Below are 12,467 nucleotides of genomic sequence, written 5' to 3' on the forward strand. Positions count from 1 at the left end.
ATAATCAGGGCTGATCAACAGCCAGCAGAGCTTGGAACCACTTGTTCAGTTTCATTGACCTATAAACCGCTTCTGATATTTCTCTTGTAAGACTCACTTTTTATTTAGTGGATGTGAATGTGTGTATTTATTTATTTAACCTAGGTTCATTTAATACATCTATTATAAAATCAGACTTGGATTTGGAGAATAAATTTTAAAAAATTAATGAAACTGAGAACTATACCATTGGTCCAAGTCAAGAATAAAGCATGGGTTTTATTGTCTCCTTTTATGCTTTTGTCTGTTTTTTTTTTTTATTGGTCATAATCTCCACAGTGGCACTGTATATCCCATTAAATTGCTTTGAAATATTTTGGCTGTTTTTTTGCTGCTTCATTTTTTAAAAAAAATTTTTTTTAACGTTTATTTATTTTTGAGACAGAGAGAGACAGAGCATGAACGGGGGAGGGTCAGAGAGAGAGGGAGACACAGAATCTGAAACAGGCTCCAGGCTCTGAGCAGTCAGCACAGAGCGTGACGCGGGGCTTGAACTCACGAACCGCGAGATCATGACCTGAGCTGAAGTCGGACGCTTAACCGACTGAGCCACCCAGGCGCCCCGCTGCTTCATTTTTAAATCCAGGTGACTGACCATAAATTGTTTTCTACTTGAATGCATTATATTTTTAATAAATATGTTTTAAATACAGAAGTTGTTTGAGGCATGCCTGCCTAGAGTTTTGCTTTTCAAACAAAGATACTTTTTGAGAGTAAAAGGAGGCACTTTTAATAATTGTATCAGGACAATAGGCTTTATAAAAGTGGGCAGTTCATGACAACTGGCACATATGCATGTCCTCAAGTATATCCCCCACCACTTACCATGGTGTCTAAAATTTCCATCATTACGGTCTTATTTCAGATGTGAAGATTCTGACTCCAGGGACCCACATTCTAAATTATGGATAAATTATATAGGAATATAAATACATTAATCTATCACCAGCCATTAACAGTGTACCAAAATATAACTAGGTGACCTGGTCCAGAGATGGCTCTAGACCAGGAGTCAGCAAACTCTTCAATGAAAGACCAGCTAAGTAAATATTTTAGGCCTCGTGGCCTATATGCTCTCTGTTGTAAGCAGTCAACTACACTGTTAGAGCAAAAGGCAGCCATGGATAACATTTAATTAATGGATGGGCTCTGTTAAAATGAAATTTTATTTATAAAAACAGATGGTGGGGCAGATTTGGCCCACAGACTCCCTTGCCCACTCCTGCTCTAGAGGAATGAGAAGCACGCTGATCTGTCGGCATCTCCAGAATTGTATCACTTGCCTGCTCTTCATCTTGCTGTCCTCAGCATGGACCAAGGCACATGTGCATGTCGCCTTAATAAGGACCCACTATTCTGATGACTTTGAGGGTTCATGGATGGGTGAGTCTAATCTCAAATTGACCTAAATTTAGAAAATCTGTAAGGAGATTCCACCGGCAGCCCTAGGTTCCCGACAGTTTGGTCTAGACTAGGATTTCTGAGGTAAATCCATTCTAAAATGGACTTGGAGCCCTTTATAGTCAGGTCACCTGGAACCAGACTAACTTTATACACCTTATGGAACTGGGTCTGGGGCTTCACTACTTTCTTGATCTTATCTGGCTTACAGTGATTAGTGGGTTTGTCCTCACAGTTTCAGTGCTCTGTTCATATTTGACCACTGTCTGGATGTGATCCAAGCCTCCTTCTCTTTTTTTCTTGCGTTGTTTGCTATCAGCTGGAGGCCCTTAAATATTGTATTTCTCTTACCCACCATTCCAGAATCCCTTCCTATGCCTCTGAAAAATCCTCTCTTATACTAATGTTCAAATGTAATTAGTTTTACATAAGCAAATTTATGTTATTTCATGTGTAAAATATTTTTATACACTGTATACATTTTTCAAGTATGTAAGTACTTTATCTCCTGTCTGTTTATATTTTTACTCAATTAATTATGAAGAGCACTTAAGCCACCTTTCAGCAAAAATGCAAAAATTCATAGTGAGCAGATATTTTCTGAGTGCTTATTAGGTACCAGACACATGACAAAATGAAATGCAAAATTTCAAATAAAAAGGGAGAAAGAGAAAGTAGATGTTATAAGCAAAACCAAACAAAATCAACAAACTCAAAACCAAATTATGCTGCAAAAAGATAAAACTTTGAAACTAAAGCTTTGCTCTGAGCTTCCTAATAGCTAAGGTAAAAAAAAACAAAACAAAACAAAACTTAATACATTTTATAATTCTGTTTGTTTAGCAGAAGGAATCATGTCAACTGATCAAGAAAATTTTCCTGACCCTTAAGTTTAAAATTTTTCCCCCTTTAACATATTATTTAAAGGTTAGAGACCTTATTTACTATTTTTCATATCTGTTTGTCATCCAGTACACATCGATATGTATTAGGTAATCAATATTTAACCGAAGACCAGTCGATATTATTCTCATTTTTCTCCTACAGACATGAGAACCTATGAATTATCATACAAGGTACAAAGTAAGGGAGCATAATCTATAATGCTGCCCTAACTTCTGATACCAATTATAAGTTCAAGGGTTCCCAATACTCAGGCTCAACAATTTGCTAGAAGGGCTCCTAGAACTCATTGAAAGCTGTTACATTCATGGTTATGATTTATTATGGGGAAAGATACAGATTAAAATTAGCCAAAGGAGAGATGCATAGGCAGAGTCCAGGAAGGTTCTAAATGTGGAGCTTCTAGTTGTCCTCTCTCCATGGAGTCATGGATATCATTACCTTCTCTCGGTAATAATATGTGACAATGTACATCATGAAGTATTGCCAACCAGGATGGTGACCCAAGCCTTGGTATCCAGAGGTCTTTATTGGGGCTTAATCACCAAAACATATTTGACAACCTACATAACTGACCTCAGTCTCCATTCCCTCCAGAGGTGAGCTAATACCACATGACCCAAAGCGACCCCCCCCACCCCACTACCACCACTTTGTGTGGCTCAATTACATTGTTACTAACTGGCTGGTCTAAGGTGTCCAGGTAAACAGAGACACTTTTATAAAGGCTGGACATTCCAAGGGCTTAGCAGTTATCTCCCAGCAATTGAAGACAAAAGCGAGACATTTCTTTGGGTAAGGTTAATTCTTTATTACACACGGTCAACACTATGGTTCATGAATCCAGTGTCTGCTTTGATCAGGATGCCACAGACTGGTTTACTGGGGGACACAACTAGTACTCTCCATGATATGGAGTGCTAAATTTGAAAGATAATCCTTGACTTTCCCTTTATTCATTAAACATGAATTTAGAAAATAAAATCAATAAAATAAAATAAAATGTTTGACCCTGTTCTTCTTTATAGCATATGATTTATGTTGAAATAAAAAGTTTCAACATTTTAGAAAAAAGCGTTTCTTCCTTTTGGCAGCTTTAAAAAGTCCTATACATTTCAGGAGTTCAAACATAGACATTTCATCTAGAGGTATTTGTTTGTTTTAGCCATTCTCTTTGTCATTCTAGATCTCTAAGTTTTATAGCTTTAAAATTCCAGGATAGTCTATTCCATTTCTTTTAAGTGCTATCTTTCAGTGGGGTTTTTAAAAAAAAAACAAAACATTTTTTAAAGATCTTTATTCTCTTTTAATCTCTGAACATCCCCCAGGTTTGTTTTCTTAAGATGTGGAAAGCAGAAGTTCACTTCTTATTCCAGGAAGCACTAGTTTTGAGGAGCCCAGGGTAAATTAAGCTCCCTACTGTAAAGTAAACTCCATGCATGCAGAGATTTTTTTGTTTTACTTTCCCACATGTGCCCCCAGTGCCTTGCTTTATTTGACACATACATATACTCGGTATATATCTGTTGTGTCAAAGAACAGTTTTTAAAAAGTTAAAAACCTAACCCTTGCATAAATCTAAAGCAAGCATGTATCAAAGATTTATTTCACTCATTAAAGAGAGAAACCAAGTGAGATAGTAAAGTTAGCCCTAAAATAGGCACTGAAAAATTGCTGGGGTAAGATTATTAGGTTAGATTTCTAAAATGGTTACTATCATCCAGGACAATAAAATTGTAACTATGGGCTTTTCTACTGCACAGAAATCATTTGTATTTCTACCCGGAGAAAATTCATTCGTGTACTGTCAAGCTGTTCTTTGTGGCCTCAATGACTCCCTGAGTGCCTGCACTCACCCTGCTTGTTTTTAACTTTTACCTAGTTATTGCCCGTTTCTGGGTGCCCATCCTCACCTTGTGTGTTTCAGTGGTAAGCCTCCTGATGACTTTCCCAATTTACCCCTTCCCTCCTCTCCATGTTGACCCAGTTACATTCAAATTATCCAAAGGCTTCCCAAGTGCCACAAGCTACTTTATCTCTGACTCCAATGAAGGCACGGACCCACAAGTCCTTGCTGTGTTCTTTCTCTGCATGCAGTGACCAAACTTTTAGCTTTGGGTGACTTTATGTCACCCTCTGAGCATACCACGCTCTCTAGGACCTGTGATAAACTCTTTAATTTCGCATGCCTTTCCAAGTATAATTTCTGTGGCTTTGTCAGAGTGATCCTTAATTATCCCACAAGGGGAACTTACTCCCCATTACAACCCAATTTGCATTGCTTCACTTTTTCAGAAATTAATATGTATCCTTTTAGAGTTGCAGAGTATTCTAATCAATAGTAAAAAGGAAGCCAAATGAAGTATTCCTAGTAATGTTGGAGAGTTTAATCTCATCTGTCAGGTCAGGGAATTAAAAGGTATCTCCTTTTTGATTTCCCAATGCAGAAACAGTTAATAGTTTATTGGTAATTTGATTGGTTGTATATTAGGCCAAGTATTTTACTTCAAGCTACTTTAAGTCTGTTTATTCAAATTCAGGCATTTAATAGATACTCAAAATATATTTATAGAATTGATAAATAAAGGCAGAGTTTATCTAACTATTCTGGCTCTGAAGGAGGCATGTCCAAATAATGTGGTGTTGCAATACCACTTTTTTAAAAATGTTTATTTATTTATTTTGAGAGAGAAATAGAGAAACAGAGAAAATAAGCACAGGAGGGGGAGAGGGAAGGAGAGACACTATGCCAAGCAGGCTCCACACTGTCAGTGCAGAGCCCCACATGGGGCTTGAACTCATGAAACGAACCATGAGATCATGACCTGAGCCAAAATCAAGAGTCAGATGCTTGACTGAGCCACCCAAGTGCCCCCACAATACCACTTGCTCATGTTGACAAAAGCAGTGAGTAGTGGGGAGAGTGGGGCTGTAGAATCAGACTGATACAATTCAAATCCCAATTCTGCAGGGTATTGGTTATATGGTTTCCAGGAAACCACTTAACTTCTCTGAGCCTTAATTTCCTTTAAATAAAGTGAGGATAATAATATATACCTTACCAGTATGTTGTAAACATTGATACCTACATAAAGGATTGGTCATAATTGTGCAAATTGCCTCATACACATTTGCAGCAAAAAGGTAAAATATAGTTGTCTTAGTTCAGGCTGCTATAACAAATTATTATGGAATGGGTGGCTTAAAGAACAAACATGTATTTCTCACAGTGCTGGAAGCTGGGAAGTCCAAGATCAAGGTACTAGCAGATCTTGTGTCTGGTGAGGTCAGTTTTCTTGGTTTGTAGATGGCCACCTTCTCATAGTATTCTCACAGCAGAGAAAATGAGAAAAAGCAAGCTGTGTCTGCTTCTTCTTATAAAAGCACTAATGCCTATGAGGCTTCACCTGTTGACTTGATCACCTCCCAAAGGCCCCATCTCCAAATGCCATCACAGTGAGGATTAGGGCTTCAACCTATGAATTTTAGGGGACACAAACATACAGTCCATAAACATGATAAAAATAGGACATGAATTTTCTATCATCTAACAAAATAATGGAAAGAAATCACATATGATGAGAGATCAAAGCAGAGACAGAGGACTAACTTCTCCTTTTAAAAACTGTGACAATTTTCCATTAGGCAAACAGAAAGGAAATGTTACTATTATTTACCTTATTATTGTTTTAACTTTAAAAATTATTTGGGGTATAGTTTGAGGGATTTATTATTTGGTGATAGGAAATAGTTTCTTTGTAGCTTGCTAACTTTTGAAACCCAAGAGTATTGCAACTGGATGGTGATTTCTAAGTGATTGGTTTCTGTTTAAGTCCTTAATTCAGATAAATGTTCTGGTTATTTTTGCTGTGTAACAAATAAACCCAGAATTTAGAGGCTTAAACCAATCATGTTATGCTCAAAGGTCCCATGGATCAGGAATCTGGAGAGGACATCACAAGGATGGCCTGCCTCTTTTCAGGTTGTCTGGGGCCACAGTTGGGAAAACATGGAGATCAGGGGTGACTTCATAGCAGGGAACTGAAATCATCTGGTTTATTCACTCATATGTCTTATTCCTAGGCTGGCATGACTTGAAGACTGGAGCTTCTTGCCAGAGCATCTATATCATACCTCTCTATGTGGTTTTTGGCTCCCTTTCAGCATAGTGGCCTTAGGGTAGCTGAACTTCTTACACGGTACCTCAGGCCTCTCGGCCTAAGTATTCCATCAGATAATGCAGAAGCCACATTGGCTTTTATGACAGTCTTAGAGAGCACACCACATCCATTCTATATACTCTAGTGGTCAAAGTGGTCAGAAGCCCACTTAGATTCAAGGGGAAAGAACATAGACCCTACCACTTGGTTAAGAGGGTGGCAGGGTCATATCGTAGCAGAGTGTGGGATAAAAGGTATTGTTGTGGCCATCTTTAGAAAATAAAACTGGTCACAATGAATGATTTTGTAGAGGCCCAATTCACATTAGTATATGAACAGAAATGTGTTCTGTAGTTATCAAGGGTATTTGCTTGTAGTTCTATTGTCACTGCCCTGCATTCAATGAATCACACACAATTTTCTTTGTGATGGGCTTTTCTTTTATCTTTTCCCTAATGTTGCATTTTCTTAGTTTGGGTTCATTACCTCACTGATAAAGCTATTTTAATATTTAATCTATTCCCAGTTTCCAAATCATTTTCTCAGGTGCCCATCAATTCCTCATAAGTGGCTAATTTAAAAGGCCTTTGAAGCATGACTGCATCTAGCTAAGGCAAGTCTAAATGTCAACCTTGGAAGCATCCAGTGACATTCAGATGACTCCTCTCAGTGTAAGAGACTCATTTTTCTATCACGTGGTATAGCTTGTCAAAAGAGGGCCAGAAATGGTGCTTTTCCCACCCCAAATTTTTAGTGCTGTTGAAAGAGCTGGCACTCTAGAATCACGCAGACTTGCTTTAATCCCAGGTGCCCCAGGTAGTTGTGTGAAATTCAGAAAGTTTCTTAAAAATTATGGAGAGGTTTCCTCCTCTGTATACTGACGAGAAAAGTCTCTGCTTTCTAGAATCGTAATAAGGAACTTAAATAGTCCAAGAAGCTTCTGATGTACAGCCTGGTTTATAGTAAGAACTCAATAGTAGCTAATAATAAGAAAAACTACCTTTACTTTTTCTGTGTCCGTAATTTTCTTTCAATGTAATAAGTCTTGACCAGGTTTTTGCACCGAGTATGCCAATTTCACGAGACAGGTGAAGGAGGAAGTGTCCACACTAGGAAAGATCTTTGAAGAAGATAGCTTTCTCTTCTTTAGCCTTGGAGCAGAGGTGGTGGGGTTGGTGGTAACAAAATGTTCACCTGAGAACAATGGTAAACCAGGGAAGGCAACTTTGGGAGCCTGGGGTTGATGGAGGCCATCCTTTTCGAGCAGTATTTTGTCTCCTCTTTCTTCTCTATGGATAGTGATTGGATTGTTCAAAGGGCAATAAAAATTTTTTAATGTTTTCAATTGAGATATCCCTTGGCAGGACTGCCACAAGATAGTATGCACCTCATTGTAAAAATATATACATAGTAGGGGTGCCTGAAGGCTCAGTCTGTTAAGTGTTCAACTTTAGCTCAGGTCATGATCTCACAGTTCACGAGTTCAAGCCCTGCATTGGGCTCTGTGCTGACAGCTCAGAGCCTGGATCCTGCTTTAGATTCTGTGTGTGTGTGTCTCTCTCTCTCTGCCTCTACCCCACTTGTTCTCTCTCTCTCAAAAATAAATTTAAAAAAATATGCATACATATAATTTTTCCCTTATGTTCATTTGTTTTGTTTCTTAAATTCCACATATGATTGGGAAGAAAAAAAGAGGAAAACAAAGAACAGACTCTTAACTACAGAGAACAAATTGATGGTTACCAGAAGGGAGGTGGCAGAGGGGTGGGGGTTAAATAGGTTATGGGAATTAAAGAGTGCACTTGTGTTTGGTGTTTATATGGAAGTTTTGAATAAATTCTACACCTGAAACTAATACTATACTATATGCTAACTAACTGGAATTTAGACAAAAACTTGAAAAAACAGATACACATATTTAGTAAATTGTATAAAACTTTGTCAATGTAAGCCATGTTAGACATAAAATACAAAATGTAAGATAGAATTTTGTTCTTCTGTCCCTTGGGATTTTCTACTTAAAATTGCTCTTTAATCTCCAATTATTGTAATCATCATTATAAAGACAAAAACTGCTTATTGAATTATTTTAAGCTGTAAGAAAGCTTTAATTGACTTGGATTTATGTCTTTTTGTGTGGCAGGTGGTGAAGTTTACCAAATCCTTTGAACTGATGTCCCCAAAGTGCAGCGCTGATGCTGAGAACAGGTAGGGCTTGTGAGTTTCAGGTTTGTCTTTTGCCCTCTGGTCTTTGGTCCTTGGTGTTGGCAGCATTGTGTAATCCTGTGAGGATAGGAGTTCTTTCTTTAGATCAGCAAATGCAGCTAAATATCATCACTCTTCTATATTTCATGGCTTAAATAAAAACTGTTGCCTATGTATGTCAACTATTCTTCAATAGTAAAAATTTTTAAGAAACTATAGCTGAAAAATACATGTGTATACACTGCAGTATAAAACTGCAAACAAATGAAGTCAAGTTTTAGATATTTCCTAATTACAAAGACAGCCTAATTTTCTGCTTTATTCTGGACCTTTGCTTCTCTCCTTCCCTTTTGTTTGCTTATATTTGGCCAATAATATACCCTTAGGAAAGAGTGAATCCCGTAATTCATTTTTGTTCCCATTTGTATCTCTGAGGTAAAAGTGAGGGGTGGGGACAGTCAGCGAATTTCTATTAGTTTTGAACTGCCCTGAACACTAGTTGGGCTGCTACAAAAGAGGATTCTGTTTACTTTGGTCACTTCTAGAAGAAGGGCTAAACAATAGTGAAATTGACCAAAATGCAGAAATGTGGAGAAAGACAAGTAAAGCATTTATATGACAGCATGATGATGATAATGATGATGTTAATACTGATATCAATGCTGTGTGCATCACTGAATCACTTCCATTCACTGAGTACTAAGTATGCCAGGTTCTATCTAAAAATTTTATATGCATTTAATCCCTCAAAATAATCCTATGAAGTCAGCATCATTACTCCTGCATGACAGAGGAGAAAACTAAGGTTCAGCAAGTTTAAGTGACTTATTAAAGGTTCTGTAGGCAATAAGTGGTAGCCACATCCAAGGACAAGGTCACCTAGATAAACCTCTCCTAGCCTCTGAACTTTAACCCCATTGCCACACATAATTTACTGCCTGGTAGTTAATCTCATATAGTGAATGTCTGTTGGGTTAATGTTTCCCAAATCTAGCTGATCAGTCAGAATGAAGCTTGGAGAACTTGATAAAAACAATTCTCAGAACCCTCAGTGAGAGATTTGATTCAATATGTCAAAATTGAAGTCCTAAAGATCTTTAGATGTATTCAAAAGGTTCCCTGGGTACTACCTGCTTCAAGATGTAATATTCAAGGGTAATTTGATTTTATATATCTATTATTGCCTTAAGTTTGGGAAATAGAAATCAGTACATTAAAATCAACACTTCATTTAGTTACTTTAATTTTTATTCAGTGCATGAAATTTAAAAGAGGTCTTTGCTACATACTATATAATTCCATTTATAGGGCACTCTTGAAAAGGCAATATTATAGAAACAGAAAGCAGACTAGTAGTTTCCAAGAGCTGGAGATGGAGAGAGGGGTTTACTACAAAGGGACAGAGGGGAATTTGGGGATGTGATGGAATTATTCTGTATCTTGCTGTGGTGGTGGTTTATGACTGCATTCATCAAAATTTGTAGAACTATACACTTAATTTTACTGTCTGTAAACTATACCTTAAAAAGGGGGAAAGGGGACCTTTTGTAATAGGTTTTTGTTTTCATGAAAACATATTTATGTCTGCATCTATATCTCATGTCATCTAATCTACATCTTAAAAAGATAGAGAGTTACTAATGGTGTACTGAGCAGTTTTCTTTCTTTCTTTCTTTCTTTTTAAATTTTTAACGTTAATTTATTATTGAGAGACAGAGAGAGACAGAGCAGGGAAGAGGCAGAGAGAGAGGGAGACACAGAATCTGAAGCAGGCTGAGCTGTCAGCACAGAGCCCCCAACACGTGGCTCCAACTCACAAACCGCGAGATCATGACCTGAGCCAAAGTCGAACGCTTAACTGACTGAGCCACCCAGGCGCCCCTGAGCAGTTTTCTTAAAATTTTCATGTAAAATAACATGAAATACATTAGAAAAAAAATGTATATTCATACTTGCTCCTTTAGCTAGTAATGGCCTCATTAAATTCTCCCTCATATATATGTGGGGTTGGGGGGGGGAGGTTGATGGAGTTATTAAAACACAAGCTTTGAAATCCTAGTGCTTCGATGTTGTTCTTTTTTATGCTACTGAATGTGTCCTCTTGGCCACTGCAGAGTTAAATATTTCTGATCTTCTGATTATTTTTAATGCTGAAAGAATTTCCATGTCAAAATGAAATGACCCAAGGCCCAGACTGCCCTTGGCTAACTTTCTGATAATAAAGAAAGAAAGAAGTGGAGAAAGAAAGGTCAGATTTTCTTTAAAAAGACATTTGAAAAGTGCCTTTGAACTTTGACATTATGAAATAGTACTCTCCATCATTCTATTTGTGGCCTTTAAATTACTGTAGAATCTTCATTTATCTCTGAAGACCTTTTCTGCATTGTCTAGTAATTTCCCTCTTGTAGATGTGGGATCCTTTGGTCATTTATTGGAAGTTAAAGGTATAAAGACAAGTGGCTCTAGCATTTACTTCGCCAGAGGGTGTAGAAGAGTCATTGAAACAGGCTATGAGTCTACAAATCACAGCCTGCTCTCAATACGTTGTAAATCTTTCCTTTAACCTTTCATCACTTAGCGTCTTCACTATAGATAATGTCCATTAGAAACCTTAGTCCTCTGGACATCATTCAGAGTTATAATAGAATAACTTTTGAAGATAATGTCTATGACACAATGCAACAGTGTTTCAGGATACTTGTTTAATTCTGATGAATTCTGGCTTAAGGCTTGCTGATTTTTATAGACAGCCCTTGACGACTTTTTTTAAAAACCAATTTTGTTGCTGACTCATCATTTTTACATATTGCCCTGTAGGGCTACCTCCTTTGTCATGGCCCCACTCCTCTTTGTCTTCATGTAACTAATACCAAGTAGTTTGAGAGTTAGAAATGGTTTGATCCATTTCTCTCCATGAGGCATGTACCTCGTCTAGGGGCATCCTTGACAACTCCTCCAGTGATAAAATTCACACTCTGTCACCTTGAGCTTTTTAAGCTTATTGAGATTTCCTTTTTTTTTTAAGTTTATAATTTATTTTGAGAGAGAGAGTACAAGTAAGGAAGGGGCAGAGAGAGAGGTGGGGGGAGAGAGAGAATTCCAAGCAGGTTCCATGCTCCATGCTGAGTCTGCACCATGAGATCATGACCTGAGCCAAAATCAAGAGTCGGATGTTCAACTGACTGAGCCACCCAGGTGCCCCCCACTGATAGATTTTTATTTTATTTATTTATTTATTTATTTATTTATTTATTTATTTATTGATAGAGATTTCTAATTGTTAGAAAGGCACTTTGCATTCCTGTAATTTCTACCTATGTGTCCTAAATTTGTCCATTAGAGATAGTTCTTCTTTCACTAGTTTTATTTCTTCATTCAGTAGCCGTATGTTGAATACCTACCCTGTGGTGGGAACTCAGATAGGTAGTGGGGCTACAGGAGTTTTTTAAAAACCAGGATCTCAAGGCCAATGAATGGGTGTAAGAGTAGCTTAAGAATTTAATATAACCATAAATAGATTTCATCAGGCCTCCAGACCATGGCTGTAAGTAGAGTCACATTAACAGTGATAATTTTTACTTGTCTGCTTGGTCATTTCTCCCTTGAGTGTAAGACCCAGCCCCTTGCAAAAGCCACTCTTGAAGTAGTTCTGGAAGTCCCCGAGATTTAAACAAACAAAAACACAATTTTATTGCATCATTTCCCCAAGCGTCCACTCCTAAATAGACATAACAGAGCAGCATCTTCTGGGCAGGGGCT

At 37.6% G+C, this 12,467-nt stretch overlaps 1 protein-coding gene across 2 annotated transcripts in view; it reads left to right on the top strand.

The window, feature by feature from the left end:
* Positions 1–12,467, top strand: part of PDE11A (phosphodiesterase 11A) — a 375,452-nt gene that overhangs the window by 154,793 nt on the left and 208,192 nt on the right. For both annotated transcript variants that reach the window (XR_009256998.1, XM_058712978.1), the window contains exon 5: positions 8,647–8,711. Coding sequence is in view for 1 of the 2 variants with exons in the window: in XM_058712978.1 (XP_058568961.1) it covers positions 8,647–8,711 (65 nt within the window). In the remaining variant the exon portion in view is untranslated. The remainder of the gene's footprint in view (positions 1–8,646; positions 8,712–12,467) is intronic.

This window comes from Neofelis nebulosa, chromosome 2 (assembly GCF_028018385.1).
Source record: "Neofelis nebulosa isolate mNeoNeb1 chromosome 2, mNeoNeb1.pri, whole genome shotgun sequence".
Classification (NCBI taxonomy): domain Eukaryota; kingdom Metazoa; phylum Chordata; class Mammalia; order Carnivora; family Felidae; genus Neofelis; species Neofelis nebulosa.